We start from the raw sequence: 23,431 nt of genomic DNA, 5'->3' as shown, positions 1-23,431 counted from the left end.
TATTGTGCCACAACTTCCTGATCGTACATCCTCCTTACAGTTACGTTAAAGTTTTTAATGTTAAACTACAAACCTAAATAAATTAATATTTGCGAATTATATAGTGATGCAGTAAGAATGAGAACCGTGAGATGGTAAGTTGAAGGTGAGTGAAAGTGAGGGAATGTGAAAGCATAGACTTTAATGGGCTTAGACTTAGAGGGTGAAACCCTATTGAGACCACGTGCAAAGGAAAAATCAGCTATCGCTTACTCAGGGAGTAAGCCTGCTAACTACTTTGTTGATGTTGTTGGTGTTGTTGTTGTTCTCGGTATGTTGTTCTTGTGGGGGTAGGAAAGGTCTATGGAAGAGCGTAAAAAGGTCTGAAAAACATGTTTTGCGTTGAGCTAAAGATACAGAAATTTTAGGATAGAATATTTATGATTTGTTTATTAGAATGAAAATATAAAAAATGAATAATGTGTATGTTGAACAGTACCGAACAATTATCTATAATGAAATGTAGCGTATTTATTTTAATTTCCGTTGGTGAAACAACGGCTATTAGACCATAATAGATTTTAGCACGCGCCCCGAGTAAGCTGGAGGTTGGATCATGCCTTGTATAATTACACATACTGTTGATATACCAATAAATTAGTATAGTATGAATCAGGAGTTAGAGCTATGTATGTATTCCTAATTATTGTTATGCATCTCTTATTATTGCTATGCATCCATAATTATCCCTATGTATCCCTAATTATTGTTTTGTATCACTGATTATTGCTATGTATCCCTAATCATTGGTATGTATCCGTGATTATTGCTATGCATCCCGGATTATTACTATGTATCCATAATTATTCCCATGTAACCATAATTATTGCTACGTATCCCAGATTATTGCAATGTATCCCCAATTATTTCTATGTATCCCGGATTATTTCTATGTACCCTACTGTTATCCCCAGATTATTGCTATGTATCCCTAATGGATAACGTTCCGTCGGCAGATCGTGAGGGGGCTCGACTGTCTGGGCTACGGAGTGATCTCCAGCCAGCCTCTCGTCTCCGAGGTGGTGGAAATCGGCAGCAGAAGATACCCGACGTCCCTCCAGGTCAGCTGGCTCAAGAAAAAGTCGATTTTTGCGCGATGAAATTCGCCGTGAATGATGATGAGTGAAGATGCCGTTATTTTCACTCTCAGTAGATTGCTCAATTGTCTGTAGATTGTTTATTTTGAGTAGACTGTTGGTTTTTAGTAGATTGTTTATTTTACCCACCCTGTGTTTTAGTGAACTCGGTATGCATCAAGCTGTGCCTTTAATGTTATGGTCATGTGGCTTTAACAAACAACACGCATATTCTTCGATTTGGATCTGATGTTTGTAGTGACGGGCGTATTTAAGATATGAAATGAATTCGAAAAGTTTATACTGGGCATTGTGACCGTTGCATTTACATATACATATCTGGTAAAAAGTGGCCACTATATTATATTTTATATATATATCGATATATATATATATAATATCTATTATATAATATAATGTGTGTGGTTATGTATACATGTGTGGAATATAAAGCAACTACAAATGCTATGGAGGTTTGTGAACATTCTATATAGGTGTTTCATCAGTTCAAGAATTGAAGTGACTGGACTTTTACTTTGTCTTTAGTCCTTCGTATTAAAAAGAAAATGGTTCATAATGAATATGTTTATATATATATATATATATAGATATATATATATATATATATATATATATATTATATATATAATATATATCTATATATACGTATATATTATATATATATATATATACGATATATATACATAAAGAAAATTCAGACGAGATGGACTTGACTTATTATAAGCGAAAACCACAGGGAAATATTACAAGTCAAAAGAGCTGCGCCAACCGTTTTCACGTTTATTCATTGATCATCGGGACACAAATGAGACCCAGTTAGGAAGAACGCTGAAAGTAGAAAAAAACGAGACACAAAGGGTTAATTATATTGGAATCTTGGTGTCCTCAGTCTGTCTATATGTCTCGGTTATTTATATCATTTTTTTTCAAACTGATTTTCTTGTACTTTGTTCAGTCCGTGTTTGTCTTTCGCAATTTTTTAATCCTTACTTTTAGATGGGAGAGTGGCTGGTTAGGTGTATAAGCCGCAGACTTTTTTTGCTATGGGAGTTGTTGTAGAGGGCAGGAGATGGCCAATGGAGTGGTGGCGATTGTGAGGAAAATGAATTTTTTTTTTTTATCATCATTTGTCTTAATAATTCATTATCCTCAGATTCCCCAGTTGCTCATTTACGTCTCATGGCTCAGAAGTGCAAGACAGTCTTGAGAGTCTTCCCCTGAATCAAGAGATCGAAGGCTTTCGTTATGTCCTCTATAGGAGGTGTGTGAGTTATGAGCTCGTCCAGCATGAGCTTCTTGTTCATGTAATCGTCGACGAGGGCAGGTACCTCCGAAGGCTCCAGTCCTGCAATTATGATATGCTAGTATGAAATGATCTGTGATGTATATGCATATACATACACATAAATATATATATATATATATATATATATATATATATATATATATATATATATATATTGTCGTAATGCTGGAGGATTGAATGAAAGGAGTCAGCTTTCTCTCCCTCCTCCAGCTCTACGAATATATATATATATATATATATATATATATATATATATATATATATATATATATATATATACTACATACATACATACATAGATCATACATACATACATACATACTACATACATAAACATAAGTAAAATTTATAAATATAATTTATTATGACTTGAAATTATCTTACATCACTGTTACCACTATGGTACGTACTGCTATTAACATCGTTGTTGATGTTACTTCTGTTGTCACACGCACATGCACTGTTACTCTGATAGTAATAGATGAAACATGTTAACTTAGCCATGCAACTGCAGGCCCTTCAGAGGAAGCAGCAGTTGACAAATACCAACACTACACGAAGGAATGGTGCAACTCCCCAGTGCCAATAGATCATAAGTAACACCATGATCCCTGGGTGTGACACAGGGCACCACTGCCTCTGCCACAAGCAGGCCCTCACCTTTCTGCAGTGAAAACCAACACTCAACATTACCCAGGTGACCCTCCTGCTGACTACAGTCAGGAGAACGAGATATGAACTGGGAGCAACTCAACAGCTGGTTTCTTTGAGCAGGACCCCTACCCACCAGCCAATCAGTGCCTTTAACACTTAAACAGACTCGTAGCCAATGGTAGAGCTCCCTGGTCTTGATGACCAATGAAAAGTCGACCTCCATTTTTAAAAACATGTTGTCGGGTATAAATATAACATGTAAGTACCCCTGGTGTCATTCACATTTCTTAATGGTAGCATGGACTCCTGAAATTTCATGTTATAAATGAACTTTGGTTAGCTTCTGTATGATTTACCTGCTCGTACAAAAAGACTTACATGTCCAGTTGAGAAAGCATAGAATAAACACAGTGGCATATAGGCTGCCATTCTTGTCAATGAAGTGTTATTATTATTATCATAGGGTATCCAAACTTCAACATTTTTCTGAGGGTTGCACTAAATCTAGATACAAGCCACCTCTTTCCTATGTACTTTGGGCCAGCCTGACAGGGCAAGAGGACATGTCAGCCAAGAGAGCATGAAAACTTTTGACACTTTGGCACTCAGAGTACCAGGTGGCTAGGTGCACTTTAGGCATAAGTTGAACTTTCTTTTCCTAAAATTTGGCCTGGAGATTGTTATGAGAAGTTGAATGAAGGCTCACCTCCAAAGAAGCATCCTGTGAGGACCTTGCTGAAAAGCAGTTGCATTGGGTCAACTTCAATGGTGCTTCCAGAGGGGGGCACTCCTATAACGACGCACTGTCCCTCGCCCAAACGACAGGCATTCAGTGCTGACTGGATGACGCCTAAGTTGCCAATGCACTCGAAGGTGTAGTCACAGCCCACCTGCTGTGTCTTCTCCATCAGTACCTGGTCAATGGGCTTCTGGTACTCGTTTGGGTTCACAAAGTCTGTCACTCCAAAGAGCTTTCCTGTAAGGGAAATGCAACATATGTACATATATTTTATATATATGCATAGGTAGGTGGATAGATAGATTTAGTAGATAGTTAGATAGAAATACTAGGCATTAAGCATAAACAATTTGTAATTATGTGTGAATAGATATTGTTGACGCTTATTGGTTTGATGGCAAAGGAATGTACTGACCAACTTCCTTTTTATCGTTATTGATATCGATACCAAAGATCCTTCCTGCTCCCTGACGCTTGCAGCCCATGACTGCGCCAAGACCAACGGCTCCGAGGCCAAAAACTGCGCAGGTTGATCCTGGTGTGACCTGGGACAAAGTCATGGGGACGTTTTTTTGGTGAAACATGATGGCAGCAACAATGGACAAGTATTACAAGTGAATCATCTGGAACAGGTCCGGAAATGTAAAGCTAAAGCTCAAGAAACGTAATATGACAATGATAAAAAAAATATTCATGGAGTAAATAAGCAAATGTTGAGTAATGAATCTTAATAGTTGCCCTGCAGTCCGTAAAGAGTCAGGTCTAATACATCTTTGAAGGTTAAAATCCCTCTCTCTCTCCTTTCATTCTTTTGGTTTTTCTGTGCGTTGAACTAGGAAAGGACACTTTGGCTGTCCTCACTTATGCAGAAGAAACAAATTCAGTGGGTCATTTCCAGTCCTCACCTTTGCTACTTTGACGGGTCCTCCATAGCCTGTTGTTACTCCACAACTGAGGAGACACATTTTGTCCATGGGAGCATCTTTTCTTATCTGTCAAAGAATAATAGAGTTCTTAAATCAATATTGACATGATATCAGTGCACAGTTTGAAGAACGACAGTTCGCCAATCGCCAAAATAATTTCTATTGTCTTAGATAGTGAGTAACTTGAAGAAAATTTATTTTATTACTTGTACTTAAGTTCCAGCTAAAAGGAATTGCAAGACAGGGTCAATATTCCACCTATCATTTAAAAAAACATCTCTTAAGACTTATACATTGACATACGACTGATTTTCGGAGAAAGACTTTTTAAAGGCAAGCTCAAAAACCACGCGTCCATCCCTCCTTTCTTGAATCTGGACTTGCGACCTGAATGAATAGTATGAAGGCACAATCTCAAAGGAACCTAAAGACCCACATGTTAAAGGTACACAGGTCTCACCAACCTTTGTGAAGAAACCGTCCTGAAGAACGGCATATTGAGCGAAGGTTGAACAAGAGATGAAGTGATAGATCGTCTTGCCCTTGCAGGAGAGACGGGTTGTACCGTCAGCTAAAGTACCATTGGCTCCCAAAGATTCGAGGAATTTCACGCACAGATTCGAGTTGGGCGATTTACACATGAAGCACTCGTGGCACTGGGGCATGGAAGACACCAGGACATGGTCACCTGCAATAAGTAGTTTTTTTTAATTGCACAAAGGCTCCAGATGTATCATAATGGAGCAACAGAATTCTCATTTGATATCTCGTATCTGCCATCAGAGTTGACAGGTGCATCATTATCAATTCTGGCTATTATGTAATATAATAATACAATTAAGGAATTTATTGATTATTGATATTAGTGTAACTGACTCGTCAAAGGCACTGGTTATATTCGATTAACTTGACATCTTTTAAACCATATATTTTATATTCGTCTTCATTATTTATTCCATATACTGTTATAGTTAAATGAAGAGTTCATAATGTGATATTACATATAATGTTGGATAGTAGCCTATATACATGACAATTATTTTAACTCTTTGGAAACTTTCATTCCTTGATTTGTGTACCCCATATGAATATGCTCGCATTTAAAATCATAACGAAAGAATCATACCATAGTATTGTTTATTTTTTGCCACTTGCTAAGACAATTATTAAAAATCTACTTCCAAGTATATTTAAGGGAGCTGCTAGCACCGTCAATGGCACTATATATATATATATATATATATATATATATATATATATATATATTATATATATACATATATATATATATTATATATATATATATATATATATATGTATATATATATATATATATATATATATATATATATATATAAATCATAAGCAGGTAGTGACGTCAGTGTACCTCATGCGGAGCACCGTAGGTGTTACTTAAGGTTCTTTGCTGCGTGCCTTCGGCTGTAGCAGCAACCCCTTTCATGCCTTTTTCTGTACCTCCTTTCCTATTCTCTTTCTTCGGTCTTACTTTTCCCCACTCGTAACAATTGATTCATAGTGCAACTGCGAGATCTTCCTCCTGTTACACTTTTCAAATCTTTTTACTGTCAATTTCCATTTCAGTGCTGAACGACCTCATATGTCCCAGTGCTTGGCCTTTGACCTAAATGCTATATTCAATTCAGTGGCCTTGAATCAAATAGTCAATATCTAAACAACAAAATGACTTCATGAAGTTATACAAAAGTGAGGATCATTCACTTTAAACATTCATGTAACGATCATTAGACTATTTCCCCATCCAACGGTCTTACTCAACGTCATTGCATTACGTGAGTTACCCTCAACCAGTTACCGGGGAGTTTGGGTCATGTAATCTGTGATCTTTGCTTCTCTCTTGTGATACGTCTCTCCAACAACACGATAACGAAAGTCACTCATAATAAGATAGAGGAGATTAATTTTAATAGCAAAGTAAACTCCCTCGTCGCAAAGGGCAGTAGATTATATATAGAGAGATTAGACACCACGATGATGCAACCGTCAGAATTGCCTTCCCCTGCTGATGCGTTTGTTGCAGAAATTTAAAGTGTGATCTCTTCAGGAAAAAAGGATAATATAAATCGATTTGATCGGACGGAATTGAATCTCTTTATTGTTAGAATTACTGTAGAACGTTCGGTCATTTTGTTGATCGTGATCGTCCTTTGCTCTGGCTTCCGTTTTCTCTAATGTATGACTTCCGTTTTCTTTAACGCTAACCATCTTTCTTGAGGGAGTTTAAGCTGATTTTCTCATTCAGCTTTTATTCATTATTAATTTAAGGGATAGGCTGGATGAAGGTATTACTGCGCTTACCCATCAGCCTCTGCATAAGATATTGTTACTATTAACAAGGTCTGAAGGCCTTAATTGATATGAGGGCGCAGTCTTCGGAACTAAGCCATATGTTAACTTTTTAAGAAAACTTCGATGTAATAGCAGGCTAATGTGGGAAAATGAGAATGGGAAGAGAATATAGTTATAATAAACAGACGATTACAAATGTAAATATAATAACACATTATTCAAATGATAAATGAAGCCAACATCAAGATACCTTACCCTCTTTCACTGAGGTGATTCCATCTCCCACACTCTCGACGACCCCGCTGGCTTCGTGCCCCAGGACGCAGGGGAACTTGCCCTCGATCAGAACGCCCTTCCATCCAGTCACGTCAGTGTGGCACAGGCCTGTGGCTATGATCTGCAACGTAGATAGTTACTCTTATTGATTTATTTCCCCCTTTCATGAAGTATTTTCAAGTGGATGGAACAGTCCTCTTGCTATATTTTCTTTATTTATAAGTTACTATTATTATTATTATTATTATTATTATTATTATTATTATTATTATTATTATTATTATTTTGGTAGAAGACCCTCTTATAGGCAAATGCTGTTAAAGAGAATGGCAGAATTAAGCGAGTTGAATTTATATATTTTTTTTCTATTTTTCTTACAAGGAAAATAGAAAAATAAAAAAAAAACATTAAATCAACTTGCTTAACTCTGTCATTCTCTTTAACATTATTATTATTATTATTATTATTATTTTTGGCATATCCCATATCCTTCTTATTTCTATTTTCAGGTCTTGATACTTTCCATTTTTCCCTTTCTTTCTCTTCAACTCTGGTGTCCCATGGTAGTGCGATATCAATGAGTGATACTTTCTTCTTGATTTTGTCAATCAATGTCACGCCTGGCCTATTTGCACGTATCACCCTATCCGTTCTGATACCATAGTCCCAGAGGATCTTTGCCTGATCGTTTTCTATCACTCCTTCAGGTTGGTGTTTCGTACCACTTATTACTGCAAGGTAGCTGGTGTTTGTTGCACAGGCTCCAGTGGAGGGCTTTTGCTATTGAATCATGCCTCCTTTTGGTTCTGTGCAAGTGCCGGACATTCGCTTGCTATGTGGTTTATGGTTTCATTTTTCGTATTGCACTTCCTACATATGGGATGAGATGTTATTTCCATCTATCGTTCTTTGGACTTATCTGGTTCTTAGGGCCTGATCTTGTGCCGCTGTTATCATTCCTTCAGTTTACTTCTTGAGCTCTCCCCTCAGTAGCCATTGCCACGTGTCATCGTTGGCTAGTTCTTATTATTATTATTTCACCGAACTGATGACTGTCTTGATATCTTTTGATTTTGTATTGTGGTTTCTAAACAAAGCCTGGACACTGACAACGACCATCTCCGCCTCCAATATAAGGAGACCCTTGCCATCCTCCAATGGAATCTGTGGTTGAACGTAACCAAGGAGACCCTTCTTCTCTCTACCACCTTCAGGAGAACGGCAAGGCGCGCCCTTTGAATAACAGTTCAGCCTCTCACTACTTCAGGCAACTTGCCCCATGACCGGAACTCCCGGGATCTGACGCCAGCCAATCAGCGCCTATGTCGGTCAGCCAGATTCATGGGTGAGTCGTCCCACTCCCTGACAATAGGATGAGTTCCCTAGCCCTCAGATATGACAACCAATCAAATATTGCCAAAAAATTCTGTAAACTTGCTTGCGGGTTTAAATATGGCATTGTTGTAACAACAACAACAACCCTGGGACATCATACCTTATCCCAGAGTAGACACCAGCAGGCTAGACTCCAACGATACTATGACCAAACCAGTAGAACTAAGTGAAATGAAAGCACTGGGAAAGTCAAAATTAACAAAGAAATTATGCAATACCTCCCAGATGTCATGCTAGAGATCCTCAAGGAGATGACAAATGAGGTGTTAATTATGGGATATTATTCTGACCTGTACAAGACAGGCATGATAAGACTCCTAAGCAAAGTAGGGAAGTACTCCAGGCTGGTGAGGAACTACAGTCCTATAAACCTCCTGGAACTCATTCGGAAAATTGTGGAGACTATTATAAAGAACCGTCTTATGAGATTCCTCCAAGACAATGACTTAACCACCAAACACCAATATGGGTTGTCCAAGGGAAGGGGAATCCAGTTGGCCACAACCGTGCTATATGAGACCATAACTATGTCCCAAACTGAAGATGGATGCAACGTGGTCTCAAGAGACATAGCTAAGGCCTTTGATAAAGTGTGGAACAGTGGTCTTAAATTCAAATTTTTAGGGAGCTCCTTACACAACCTTATGATAAGACTATTGTGCAGCTTCCTGGATAACAGGACAGTGCAAATCAGAATGGGGAAAATAACCAGGCTAGAGTTTCCACTACTGTGGAGTACCACAAGGAAGTTTGTTGGCCCCCATACTGTTCAGTTTCTACACTCGAGATGTCCTGGTCCCCTCAGCTGACTGCCACCAGATTATCTTTGCAGATGTTCACTCTCAAATAATCACATATCTTAACAAAAGAAGTAAACATAAGCTGGCCTTGAGAACTGCCAGAGAAACATATAAAACACAGTGCTTACCCTCATTTGTTTTCAACACAAGAAAAATGCAAAACAGCATGACCCAAGTGGAAAATTACTAAACATTTTTGTTATTTTTGATGGGGCATTACACAAGTACATAATAAAATAACAGTTAAGGTCAATAAATAACGGTAAATAAAATGACACGCTGCCCAGTTCAAATGTACCTAAATAGATAGTAATTCATTCAGACGAAATGTGCTCAACACATTAATCTCTTTACCTTAACCCGAATTTCCCTCGCCTTTGGTGGGGCCACTTCTATTTCCTCAATGGTCATAGGCTGGCCCTTTTCCCAGGCAACAGCTGCCTTGCACTTGATAACCTGAAAATAAAGAAATTTCGTCAATTAAATGCACTTTGGTACTACTCTTCGCGGGAATACTTCCAAAGGGTGATAAAATTTAGTCTCTCATTGCATTTTGGGACGAGGGAGCTACCACTGCACTCTTCACCACCCCAAGCTACGACCCACTGCTGTCGACTGACTATCAGGTAATTACTACTACAGTCATATGAGACTCATTGAGGTTTAACGGAACAAGGCAAATTCTTGCCTCTGGGAAGTGGGCCAAGGCCCTCTCGCTGGTTTGGTGAACATCTTGACCACTAGGCCTGTTGAGTTTATAGGAATAAATACTGTGCATTTCTTCCTCTTCGCAATGAATACCAGTGAAGAAGAATATATAATTCAATCTTCCAAAGAATGTTGGTTTCAACCTCCCACCGCAGACCCCACACTGCAGCAGTAACTGATCATGATACTGAGCTAGTGATTTTTCCTCGCCCTGGGGGAGACGCAAACCCACGACATCATAGCGGCATGCTACGACAATAACCACTATACCCTAATTTTACTAGGGACTGTCACAAGTATCTTCTTTCGGCCTACCAGCATCCCAGCATCTAAAAATTTCGGTGTCACGATTGAACGTCAATCAAAAACGGAAATGTGCTCAGTAATTCACAATGATTTAGCTGTCTTAACTGCAAATGCATTTACCTGGCCCTTTGTGCTAGCCATTGCAGAAACCGTGAAGAAGGATGAATGGTCGCGGCAAATCCGAAGTAAGTAGACAGAGTTTTCCCTCGGCTCTGGGAAGGAACAGACCAGTGCCTCTGGTAGATCTCGACTAGTGATGCCATGTTGGCAGTTTGTATTACGAATTTCAACATTCCATAAAGTGATTTCGTTACATGATCGTTACCAGTAATTTAAGAAAAGGGAAAAGATCGTTAACTGCTGCCGATATGTATCATTTGAAGTCTTGAAATATTGGGTCTTAATAATAAGAGTTAATAATGAGAGAGATGCCAACTCCTGCCTGACATTTGTTGCTACGCCGGCCAAAAAATAAAAAAGCAATAGACAAGAAGTAATGAAGAGAAAGAGTGAAGGTCAAGCACGCATGAGAAAAGCAGTATCAGAGGGCGAGGCTGAAGAGAGAGAGAGAGAGAGAGAGAGAGAGAGAGAGAGAGAGAGAGAGAGAGAAAATGTAGCAATTGAAAATACGGTAGTACTAGTGGGATGTCGAAGTAATGGAACTGGTTGTCCGACACATCTGACTAACAAGCGATGTGTATATATATATATATATATATATATATATATATATATTGCTCAAAATCAAAACAACACAACACAACAAACGCGGGAAGTGTAGTGTCGATAACTAGCATAATAATTTTGATTTACACGACGTTGGCGCAAAATTTGTTGCATTTGAGAATGAAAGAGAAGCATCGTTATGCGCTGCCGTAAAATATCATTTGAAGTCTGAAAATATCGGGTCTTGTTATTTATTAATTAATAATAATGGATATGCCAAGTTGCCAACTCGTGATATTTGCTGCTGCGCTGACCATACCGCAGTAGAGGAGGCAAGAAGTGAAAAAATTTAAAAAAAGGAGAGACGCTTCCCAATTAATTATTGCGTAGTGCAACTGCTTAGAGGTTTTCCTCCGGTCACGCCTTTCAAACCTTCCTCATTCTTGCTGTCAATTTCCTTTCCAGCCCTGAATGACCTCATAGGCACCAGTGCTTGGCCATTGGCCTAAACTCTATATTCGATTACATTCCAAGAGGTCAAAGAGAAAAAGTAAACGTTAAGGACGTTGTAAGTAGGATAGCATTGTCAGAAGACGAGAGAGAGAGAGAGAGAGAGAATCAACAACAGAAACAAGTCAGATACATAGAGACAGACACAATCATTCATAACTATATTTTATGTGGCTGTGCCTCTCTCTCTCCTCTCTCTCTCTCTCTCTCTCTCTCTCTCTCTCTTCTCTCTCTCTATATATATATATATATATAATATATATATATATATATATATATATATATATATATTATTTATGTGATATATGTATGTGTTTTTATGTACGTATGCGGTTTGTACGTATCTGACTTCTATTGCCGTTTTCATCACTTGCTAATTCTTCCGTTGCGTACGACGTTTTTACTGTTCATATCCTCCGAAGACTTGCCATTCAGTGCACGTTCGTTTGTTTTCTCCATTCTTCATCAGGTCCATAAGAGTTTCAGTTTAGTTCCATCCTATTTCGTCTGACTTCCGTCATTATTACTGATTCTCTTGTACCTGCATTCATCTACTTTCTTTCAACTCCTCCAATCACTGAACCTCAACTTGGAACTCATTTTTTTTACTTCTCTACTCTTTAATTTCCTTGGTAACATTATCCTTTTATATAATTGTATTGTATATATATATATATATATACTATATATATATATATCATATATCTATATATATATTATATTAGATATATATATATAATATATTTAGCATACAGCAATCTATGTAGAGTATTTCTCTAAGAATATAAATGACGTTCATACGTAATGCTTTAGATTATATGCTTTTTGGACCAAGCACAGGCTCACACAAATACACAATTTTATATGTGTGTGTGTGTGTGTGTGTGTGTGTGTAAGATATTTTTGTTTAAAGGTAATAAAGAAAATAAGTGATTTATTTTTCACAGCCAGGTTAATTTTTATTTTTGGAAATCATTTTGAATGTTTTAAGTACCCTTGCGTGTTATACATTTAATTTTGTAATTCCTCGATCTTCACATCTGAGCATTTCATTTCCACATAGGTCTGCTTTGAGAATGAATTGCCTTTTTAGTCGTCGATGCAAATGAATTTGAGCGTATTTTGAACTGTAAAGTTGCTAGCTATTACAACTAGAAGCACCTAAAATCAAGGACTTTGCATTACCTACAGTTGTGGCATAATTTATTTGGAGCACCGCCTCACAGTCGTTCTGATTACTTGTTAAAAAAAGTGTTGTTATTTTTAAGAATATGCTGGCCTTATGCCAGTACTGTCTCTTGCTCACAGAGCAGCCCGTAGGAGGTGAAAAAAGTAACAAATCAAGTTACTCATTTTGTTCTTGGCTTCGTCAATGTTCGTCTTCATATCCTAGTTTTCTCATACTTTTATTCAATTCGTGTTTGTCTTGGTACAATATTTTTTTATTCTTGCTTTTAGATTGAGGAGTTTGGTGTAAAATAGTAAGTCTCAGAATTTTCGTGTTTTTGTTGCAGTTGGTGGCGCTGGACTTTTGGCAGCGGTAGGTGAAATGATAATTTTTTTCCTCCTTGCTACTTTGTCTGACTTAATAATTCATTCTCCTCAGTTTCCTCACTTCCTCATTTACTCTCATGGCTCAGAAGTGCAAGACGGTCTTGAGAGTCTTCCCCTGAATCAAGGATTCGAAAGCCTTGTTGATGTCCTCTATAGGAAGTTTGTGAGTTATAAACTCGTCCAGCATGATCTTCTTCTTCATGTAATCGTCGACGAGGGCAGGTACCTCCGAAGGTTCCAGACCTGCGAATGTAACACGATATGATATGGTATGATATGATATGATATGATTATATATATATATATATATATATATATATATATAATATTATATATATTTATAGATATTTTTTTTTTTATATATATATAGCATAATTGTGGAAATTTAAAAAAAAATTTTTTTTTTCAGTATACCTTTTTTTGGTACTGTTGAAATTCTTACATTAATCTTGCTGCTGTTAACATTACTGTTGATGTTACTTCTGTATTTATTTTTATTATTTTCACTTTTATTTATGCCAAGCTTGTTAAACTCGAGTTGAAATGATTTAGTTTTTTCTGAGGGTGGCACTGAATTGGGACACAAGTTCTCCCCACCCCCACCCCCAACTTTTATCCCCACTTGAGGACGGCTTGACAGGGGCAGAGGAGGACTCGCCAGCTATGAGGCATCAAAACCCATACAGAATTTTTATCGCCCAGAGAACCAAGGGGGCCAAGGTGGACAACCTTTAAGTTTTTAAGTGTCTTTTAACAGATTTGGGGACCAGAGAACCAGAGGCCAAGGTGTACCTCTTATGATCAAGTGTCTTTTAACCAATTTCGGACCAGAGAACCAGGGGGCTAAGGTGTACTACCTCTAAGTTTAAGTGTCTTTTAACAAATTTCGGACCAGAGAACCAGTAGGCCAAGGTGTACCTCTAAGTTTTTTAGTGTCTCTTAACAAATTTGGCCTGTAGGCTCACCTCCAAAGAAGCATCCTGTGAGGACTTTGCTGAAAAGCAACTGCATTGGGTCAACAGCAATGGTGGTTCCGGCGGCTGGCACTCCTATGACGACACACTGTCCCTCGCCCAAACGACAGGCATTCAGTGCCGACTGGATGACGCCCAAGTTGCCAATGCACTCGAAGGCGTAGTCACAGCCCACCTGCCGTGTCTTCTCCAGCAGTACCTGGTCAATGGGCTTCTGGTGCTCTTTTGGGTTCACGAAGTCTGTCACTCCAAAGAGCTTCGCTGAAAGGAGAGTGGAACATGATGTCAATATACATACATACATGCATGCAATATATATTATATATATATATATATATATATATATATATATATATATATATATATATATATATATATATATATGTGTGTGTGTGTGTGTGTGTGTGTGTGTGTGTGTGTGTGTGTGTAGATAATTTCTTCTGTTAAAACAGGATACGTCTCAAGTATAGAAGGTCCATTAAAACTTACTTCTGGTTAAAGCTAGGGACTATTATTTCGGTGGACTAGCTTCCACCCTTATCGAGCTAGTCCATCGAAATATAGTCCTTAGCTTTAAACCAGTGTGTTTGAAAGGAGAATGGACCATGATGTCAATATACATACATACATACATACATGCATGCAATATATCATATATATATATATATATATATATATATATATATATATATATATATGATGTAGTGTGTGTGTGTGTGTGTGTGTGTGTGTGTGTGTGTGTGTGTGTGTGTGTGTGTATATGTGTGTGTGTGTGTGTAGATAATTGATATATTCGCCGACAAGCATAGCTGAGAGTCAGTATCTGATGTTTATTAGTTTCATGCCAAAGGTATACACTGACCGACTTCCTTCTTATCGTTGTTGATGTCGACACCAAAGATCCTTCCTGCTCCTTGACGCTTGCAGCCCATGACTGCGCCAAGACCAACGGCTCCGAGGCCAAAAACTGCGCAGGTTGACCCAGGTGTGACCTGGGAAAAGGTCACGGGGAGGTCATCTTGGTGAAACATGATGGCAGCAACAATGGACAAATATTACAAGTGAATCATTTGGAACATGTCCGGAAATGTGAAGGTACTGCTCAAGAGACGTGAAATAAAGATAACATAAATATTCATGATGTAAATACATACATATGAGTAGGGCAAATATTACAAGTGAATCATTTGGAACATGTCCGGAAATGTGAAGGTACTGCTCAAGAGACGTGATGTAATAATGATAACATAAATATTCATGATGTAAATACATAAATATTGAGTAGTGAATCTTAACAGTTGCCCTTCAGTCCTTCAAGAGTCAGATCTAATACCCCGCCCTCTCCTTTTAATCTCTCGTCTTCTTTGTACACTCAGCTAGGAAAGGGCCCTTTGTCTGTCCTCGCTTTGGTCTGTGCATACAGAAGAAACAAGTTCAGTGGGTCATTTCCAGTCCTTACCTTTGCTACTTTGACGGGTCCTCCATAGCCTGTTGTCACTCCGCAACTAAGAAGACAGATCTTGTCCATGGGAGCATCTTTTCTTATCTGTCAAAGAATAATACAGTTCATGAATCCATGCGGACATAATATCACTGCACAGTTTGATGAACAACACCTCGCCAAAGTGATTTCTGTTCTATTAGATAATGAGTAGCTTTTGAAATAACAATTCCTACTTAAGAAAATGTTTTTTGATACTTGCACTTCAATTCCAGCTGAAAGGAATTGCAAGACAGGGTCAAGATCCCACCTGTCATTTAAGAAAGCGGCTTTTTAGACTTACAACAGTTACTGGTTTTCGGAGAAAGGCTTCTTAAATGCAAGAGCATAAACCATGAGTGTGTCCTCCACCCCCCACCCCCTCGCTTTTGTTGTTGTTGTTGTTGTAAATATGGACTAGAGACCTGAATGAGTAACATTTTATTGGGAGAGCAGAGTGGGACATGCATCCTAATGCCCCTATGAAAAGAGCAAGAAAAAATGAAGAGAAAGGAAGAAAAGGTTGCAGGTTCAATCACCAAGTAACGGAACTGGTGATAGAAGTTCACTCCCGACGTGGTTCGGAAGTCACGTAAAGCCGTTGGTCCCGTTGCTGAATAACCACTGGTTCCATGCAAAGTCAAAACACGATACAAACAAACAAACAAACCAAGGAACCGAAGCCCTTAGAGCTACACAAATCTCACCAACCTTTGTGAAGAAACCATCCGGAAGAACGGCGTATTCAGCGAAGGTCGAACAAGAGATGAAGTGATGGAGCGTCTTGCCCTTGCAGGAGAGGCGGGTTGTGCCGTCAGCCAAAGTACCATTGGATCCCACGGATTCAATTAATTTCATGCACAAATTCGTGTTGGGTGATTTGCACAAGTGGCACTCATGGCAGTGGGGCAGGAAGGACGACAGGACATGGTCACCTGCGGTAAATAGTTATTATTATTGCATAAATACATAATGGAGCAATAAAAGTCGCATTTGATCACTCGTAGTAACCGTCAGAATGAACAACTTTGCAGATGGGAGCCAAACAGGTTGTATAATTTTAAAAACCCACTGTTGTATATTATTATAATAAAACAATTACGGCCTTTGTTATGATTATTATTATCGTACCTAACCGTCAAAAGCATTGGTCATATTAGATTAACTTCACGTCTTTTAAATCATATATCTTGTATATGATAGTAAGATAGTTAAACGAGGAGTCTGCTTCCCTACGACGTTGGTAAAGAGGCTCTTGATGTCCAATGAAGCGATAATACTTGAAGAAGGAGAGTCTTGAAGTTTACGTACGAAGTCGATGGACGATTGGAGACGGTATCTGTCGTGGGAGTCAAGGAACATTACCCCCAGTGGACAATTACCTCCCGAGGACAACTACCCCCGTAATATGGTTAACAACGGTTAGCAGACTAGAATTACTTAATATTATTTATAAAATTAGTTGTTCATCCTTTTTTCAACCTTTTTTAGATTTTCTATATTTTGGGGGTAGTTGTCCCTAGGGGGGTAGTTGTCCTCGGGGGTAATTGTCCATGAGGGGTATTTGTCCTGATACGCTGTCGTGGATGTATGGAACGAGGAGATCATTACGTTTCTTTGTGCTTTTGTAGGCTGGAGCCAGTATCCGGCTTAAAATTGGTTGTAGAGGGTTACCAGGCATGTGGGTTTTTACGGCACCATAGATAATAGCCTGGGTGAATGTCCTCCTGGGCAAGAGAAAGCCTGGGGTCATTTCTTGAATCATGGATCCTCCAATTGGTTATACTGATACCTCGCTGGATACCCTCGACAGGGCCCATGTTGATTTTTCGGAATTTTGGTCCGTCAGCCAGTATTTGGTCCAGTATTCTGGTAATGTACAGAGGTGTGGGTGGAATTTTGGTTCGTCCGCCAGCCAGTATTTGGTCCAGTTTTCTGGTAATGGACAGAGGTGTGTATGAGTCTTAGGACAGATGTTTCGTTTACTCGTCTTATGACGAGTCCGTGGTTTCGTCTCGAGGTTTTGGTGGTGGCCTTTATTTCCTTGGTGAGGAGAGAGCTTCTGTATGGGACTAGAAGTAAGTGCTAGGGAGGGAATCGCTTGTCCTAACCCTACCTTTGTCCTCGAGAAACTGGGTGAGATCAAGGAGGAGTTTACTTAGCGCTCCATATGAACATTCCCACATTAAAAACGATAACGAGAGAATCATAAGATAATGATGTTTATTGAAAGTTCACTTCGATGACAATTAAATGAAACAACAATATAGGCCATGAGTGAACAAGGCAATGGGCTAATACAATTTGCCACGGTGCTTGACCGTCAGATATAATTTTCTATCAAATAATCAGTACTACAGCTGAATAACAAAATGACTTCTTAAAGATATACAACAGTGAGTATTTTTCACTTTAAACATTCATGTAACGATCTTACTTAACGTCATCGCATTACGTTAGTTACTCTCACGCAGTTACCGAGGAGTTTGTATAATAATTAATCTGTGATCTTTGCTTCTCATCTTGTGATACGTATCTCCAACAACACGATAACGAATGTCACTCAAAATAAGATAAAGGAGATTAATTTTAAGCGCAAAGTGAACTCCCTCGTCGCAAAGGGCAGCAGATAACGCAGAGATTAAACTTCACTGTGAGACACCGTCAGAATTGCCTTCTCATGCTGATGCGTTTGTTGCAGAAACTTAAAGGTGTGATCTCTTCAGGAAGAAGGAATAAATAAGTAAATAAAAACAAAAACAAAAACGAAAAAACTAGTCGCGATGCCAGGTTAATATAAATTGATTCAGTCGGACGTAATTGAACCTCTTTATTGTTAAGGTTAATATAAATCGATTCAGTAGGACGTAATTGAACCTCTTTATTCAGTTGATCGCGATCGCCCCTTGCTCTGGCTTCCGTTTTCTCTAACACTTGACTTCCGTTTTCTCTAAACGCTGACCATCATCTTTCTTGAGGGAGTTTGAGCTCATTTTGCATTTAGCCTTCTATTCTATTCACGATTATCTTAAAAAGGATAGGCTGGATGAAGGTATGAGCCTGCACTTACCATCAACCTCTGCATAAGATATTGTTGCTGTTAACTAGGTCGAAAGACCTTGATTTTATAATCAATAAGAGGGCACATGCATAGGAACTAAGCCTTATGTTAACTTTTTAAGGAAATGTCCATAGAATTGACAAGGAGACAATAGAAAAGGGATACTAAACGAATGAATACAAACAGATTTATGGTGATAGAAGTTCACTCTCGACGTGGTTCTGAAGTCACGTAAAGCCGTTGGTCCCGTTGCTGAATAACCACTGGTTCCATACAACGTAAAAACACCAAACAAACAAACAAACAAGCAGATTTAGCAATCAACACGTCATTTCACTGATTAGTGAAGCCAACATGAAGATACCTTACCTTCTTTCACTGAAGTGATTCCCTCCCCCACACTCTCGACGACCCCGCTGGCTTCGTGCCCCAGGACGCAGGGGAAGTTGGTTTGGGACAGGATACCCTTCCACCCACTCAGGTCACTGTGGCACAGGCCTGCAGCTATGACCTGCAATGGAAATAGTTGCGTTTGTTGATTTATTTCTCTCATGAATTATTCTGAAGTGCGTGGCGCAGTCATTCTGCCATGTATTGTGATTTATCCGCGTTCATTCTTTATTCATAAGTTATTTTCTGTTGTAGGCGGTTATTATTGTTATTATTATTATTATTATTATTATTATTATTATTATACACCAGCCCGAACCCTCAGTAGGGAAAGCAGCCCAGCACACTGAAGAAAATTGAGAAAAATTAACTGTGAAAAAAAGAAAAACAAATAAGGCAATAGGCAATGAAAAGAAATTACGGGGGAAAAAATCATTCAAACAAATAATCCATGAAGTAAATCTCATGTCAGTCTGTTTAGAGGAATAAACATTCATGTATACTTCTTGAATTTCTGCATTAATTTGTTTCTCATAAGCTATCCACTTCGTCTTGTCTGTCACTTATGGCCATTCCATTCTGTGGAATTGCAAGTCAGTGTCATACTGGGCTTATTAATAAACCCAGCTAAACTTATTTTACTACATAAAACACAATGCTTGTCCACATTGTGTTAACGCAAGAAAATGCAAAGGAGCTTAGTGTTCGCTATATTAAAAGCATAACCCATTTGGAAAATGACTCAAGCATTTTTTTTATCTTTGCTGGGACATTACACAAGTACATGATAGAATAGCAGTTAAGGGTATAATTGATAAATGAGTAACGGTAAATAAAACGACACGCAAACTAGTGCAAATGTACTTAAATAGAATAGTCAGTCAGTCTATTTATTTACCTTAATACGAATTTCCTTCGCTTTTGGTGGGGCTACTTCTATTTCCTCTACCGTCATCGGCTGGCTCTTTTCCCAGGCAACCGCTGCCTTGCATTTGATAACCTGAAAATAAAGGTAAGTATGGGTAAATAATAATAAAGGGCTTATTGACATTTTGTAATTAACCTTGGAAACTTTACTAAATAGCACTTATATATATATATATATATATATATATATATATAAACATTATATATATATACATATATATATATATATATATCTATATATATATATATATATATATTATATATATAATATATATGTGTGTGTGTGTGTGTGTGTGTGTGTGTGTGTGTGTGTGTGTGCACGCATGAATTTTCTCTCATCACCGTGATTCATATACAAGCTTAAGCTACGAATGTCCTTTAATGTAAAATTCGCTCTCCCTCGGAATTAATATATTTTCATATATATATGTTAACCGAAGGGGAAATTTTTTAGTTGATAATGAGTTCCTAGTCTCGTGGGCTCGAACGACGGTAGACAAGAACTCAGGACTACAGTGATCCGCATAAATAAATATATACGTATATATATGCATAGATATATATAAATATACATATGTGCATATATATGTATGTATGCATATTAGCATAGTATTCCCTTAGCGGAAGTACCCATGTACCCTTCTGCTCTGCCTGCTGCAACCCACTGTAGTCGACTGACTGTCAGGTAAGTTGCTGTTACAGTCAGAAGAGGCACAATACGTTCTGATTCGGCGAGCATCATGAACACTAGTCCTATGACGCCAGTGCATTCAATAAATATTGGATAACGTCTCCCTTTTTTTCAGTGAAATATTCATGATAAAAAAGTTTACAATTATATGCTTATGTGTCACCAAATAGCCGGTGACAATATAGTTAGCTATGGGCACGGGCAAAATAAAAGGAGTATCAATCGTTTTCGTACTATTTCAACGCATTTTCAAAGTACAAGATGTGTTGAAATAGCACGAAAGCGCCTAGTACTACGAATTTTACCATAGTTTCACCGGTGACATGTTCCAACCCACTCACATCCAGCGTCTCAAAATTCTGGCTGTCGTGAATGAATGTCGGTAAAATAAATGAAAATATGCTCAATAATTCACTATAATTTAGTTGTCTTCATTGAAATCGCACTCACCTGACCCTTTGTGCTAGCCATCGCAGAAACTGTAGAGAAGGAGGATGAATTGTCAGTCCTATGCTGTATCTACATAGACAGACCGATTCCTCTCAGCGCTTGGAAGGAACGGAACACTGTCTGGTAACAATCAGCTGATGTTGCCATGTTCGCAGTTTACTCCTATGACAATCGAACATACTTATGAATTTCAACATCACTGGAAGTGATTCCCTTGTAATTGTTACCAGTAACATAATGCAAGAGGAAAGATCATATATACTACTGCCGTTAAGTATCATTTGAAGTCTGGAAATGTTGGGTCTTAGTAATAAACATATGCCAACTCATGATTTGTGTTGCTGTGGAGACCTAACCAGAAAAAAAGTGCAAGTATTTAAAAAAAAGAAGTGAAGGTCAAGAGACACTAAGTAACGACAGCGTTATCAGGAGAGGAAGAGAAGAAGAAGAGGGAGAGAGAGAGAGAGAGAGCAAGCAGAGAACTTTACAGAAAAATTTAGTTATGATAAGCTTTGTAGCGGGAAGCTGGACTAAGACCGGTTGTTGTCAGTTCAGTTCGTAAGATAGCTACTTTATCATCTCAGCCTAGTATAAATAAGCCGTTCCTGTACCCTGTCAACTCCAGGGAGGTTAAATCAAATAAATCAAACCACCTCGATCACCAGCCCACCCCCGCGCCCCTCCCTGCAAAGTCATGGAGTCCTAGCAACAGCAGCAGCACACACACACACACACACACACACACACACACACACACATATATATATATATATATAATATATCTTTATATATATATATATATATTTATATATAATTGTATGTAAAATTGAATCACGAAAATATTGAACAAGATGAGTATATAAAGACAATGCGTCGTGGATTTTATATATATATATATATATATATATATATATATATATATATATATATATATATATACACAAGTTAATTAAGTATAAACGAAGACCAGAGAATAACAGGCAGAAGTTCAGTGCCATGTACATGAAGTAGACTCACGCATCATCTGGGCACTGACGCAGTTAAGGCCCATGATATTTGGCCAGTTCTTACGGAAAATAGATGCTTATTGATTATTGATTCGTACATTGATACTACGAAGGGTAACAATTACTATCCAGATGAGGTTTCGGTATTGGTTTCATCTAAATTTATGCGCGTCCACACACAAGTACTACTCAAATATGCAAGTACCTAAATGTATTCAACAAATTATTTTTGTATCTCTTGAAATCCAAATCGGCATTTTGAATATATTCTGCCAATAATATGATCAGTTGAGCTTCGTCTTGCCTCAAAGGTGGATGCATACCGGGTTGAACACCTTTAGGGGTCACTACCTACGAAAGATCAGGAGAATGCCGTATTGAGAATAGCGACCATGATCCATGTAGTACTATACAAAAACGAAGGAAAATGGAGTTCATGACTCATCTGAAATGTAGGACTAGCGAGTGATTTGACTTTAGAAATGAGAATGAAACTGTGTTACATTGGTGAGCCTTACCTTCTTTGCCAATAAAGTAATTATAGGGGACAGTATGTACTAACACTCTTGAGAAGAATTCTTGAACAACCATCTTCATCATTCTGGGGGTTAATAACCGAAACACGTGAGCAAAGTGCGGAGTACAAGAACATGCTATTTTGAAAGGAAATCTAATAGACTGCTGGGGAGGAAGTGTGATAAAGGAATGTAGAAAGTACGAAATTAAGGTAGAAGTGAAACTGTAGGTACACAAGTCGAAGACTAAAAGAGATATGTGATAATACTGTGAAGGATTTGAGGTTCACTGATGAAAGGACCATAAAGAAATATAAGAATGAGGTACTACAATGGAAGCACTAATAATGACGAAGACCAGAGTAAATATGGTGGAACTAAATGACGCTTAAAAAGAAATCATAATGATAAGGGTTGTGACTTGCAGAACACGAAAAAAAAAAAACATACGTACATTTAATAGTAAAACTCTTCAGAAAATGAACATTAAGGTGAAGGAATTAGAATACAAATGTTGAATAACATGATGCTGCTATCAGCTATCCTCTAATAATAATGTAGAAACAACTCTAAATGATTTATTGTTGGATCTACCGAGACTGTTCGTGATATGAAAGATAATTGAATTAGAT

The 23,431-nt window shown here is 38.1% G+C and overlaps 3 protein-coding genes across 7 annotated transcripts in view; 1 reads left to right on the top strand and 2 right to left on the bottom strand.

The window, feature by feature from the left end:
- The window catches only part of LOC135202290 (uncharacterized), a 46,494-nt gene extending 45,251 nt beyond the window's left edge, over positions 1-1,243 (top strand). For all 4 annotated transcript variants that reach the window (XM_064231605.1, XM_064231607.1, XM_064231604.1 and 1 more), the window contains one exon: positions 996-1,243. In XM_064231605.1, coding sequence (XP_064087675.1) covers positions 996-1,139 — 144 coding nt within the window. In that variant the 3' untranslated portion in view covers positions 1,140-1,243. The remainder of the gene's footprint in view (positions 1-995) is intronic.
- Positions 1,244-2,172: 929 nt separating this feature from the next.
- Positions 2,173-10,837, bottom strand: LOC135202289 (alcohol dehydrogenase class-3-like). Of its 2 annotated transcripts, XM_064231600.1 has the most exons (8): positions 10,695-10,837; positions 9,915-10,016; positions 7,345-7,486; positions 5,226-5,449; positions 4,741-4,827; positions 4,251-4,380; positions 3,803-4,072; positions 2,173-2,481 (listed from the first exon to the last, which is right to left on the bottom strand). In XM_064231600.1, exons 1-8 carry the CDS (start codon positions 10,713-10,715, stop codon positions 2,321-2,323), a joined length of 1,137 nt encoding a protein of 378 aa, XP_064087670.1. In that variant the 5' UTR covers positions 10,716-10,837; the 3' UTR covers positions 2,173-2,320. The 2 variants fall into 2 exon arrangements, with proteins under 2 accessions (XP_064087670.1, XP_064087671.1); XM_064231601.1 differs by lacking the exon at positions 9,915-10,016 and having other exon boundaries at positions 10,695-10,836.
- A 2,306-nt stretch (positions 10,838-13,143) lies between these two features.
- On the bottom strand, positions 13,144-21,431 carry LOC135202288 (alcohol dehydrogenase class-3-like). Its single transcript, XM_064231599.1, has 8 exons — positions 21,278-21,431; positions 20,108-20,209; positions 19,189-19,330; positions 16,470-16,693; positions 15,738-15,824; positions 15,141-15,270; positions 14,270-14,539; positions 13,144-13,547 (listed from the first exon to the last, which is right to left on the bottom strand). Exons 1-8 carry the CDS (start codon positions 21,296-21,298, stop codon positions 13,387-13,389), a joined length of 1,137 nt encoding a protein of 378 aa, XP_064087669.1. The 5' UTR covers positions 21,299-21,431; the 3' UTR covers positions 13,144-13,386.
- Positions 21,432-23,431: the final 2,000 nt, after the last annotated feature.

The sequence above is a fragment of the Macrobrachium nipponense genome, chromosome 30 (assembly GCF_015104395.2).
Source record: "Macrobrachium nipponense isolate FS-2020 chromosome 30, ASM1510439v2, whole genome shotgun sequence".
Taxonomy (NCBI): Eukaryota; Metazoa; Arthropoda; class Malacostraca; order Decapoda; family Palaemonidae; genus Macrobrachium; species Macrobrachium nipponense.
The sequence above is the reverse complement of the archived record's forward strand: the minus strand, read 5'-3'. Positions and strand labels throughout refer to the sequence as shown.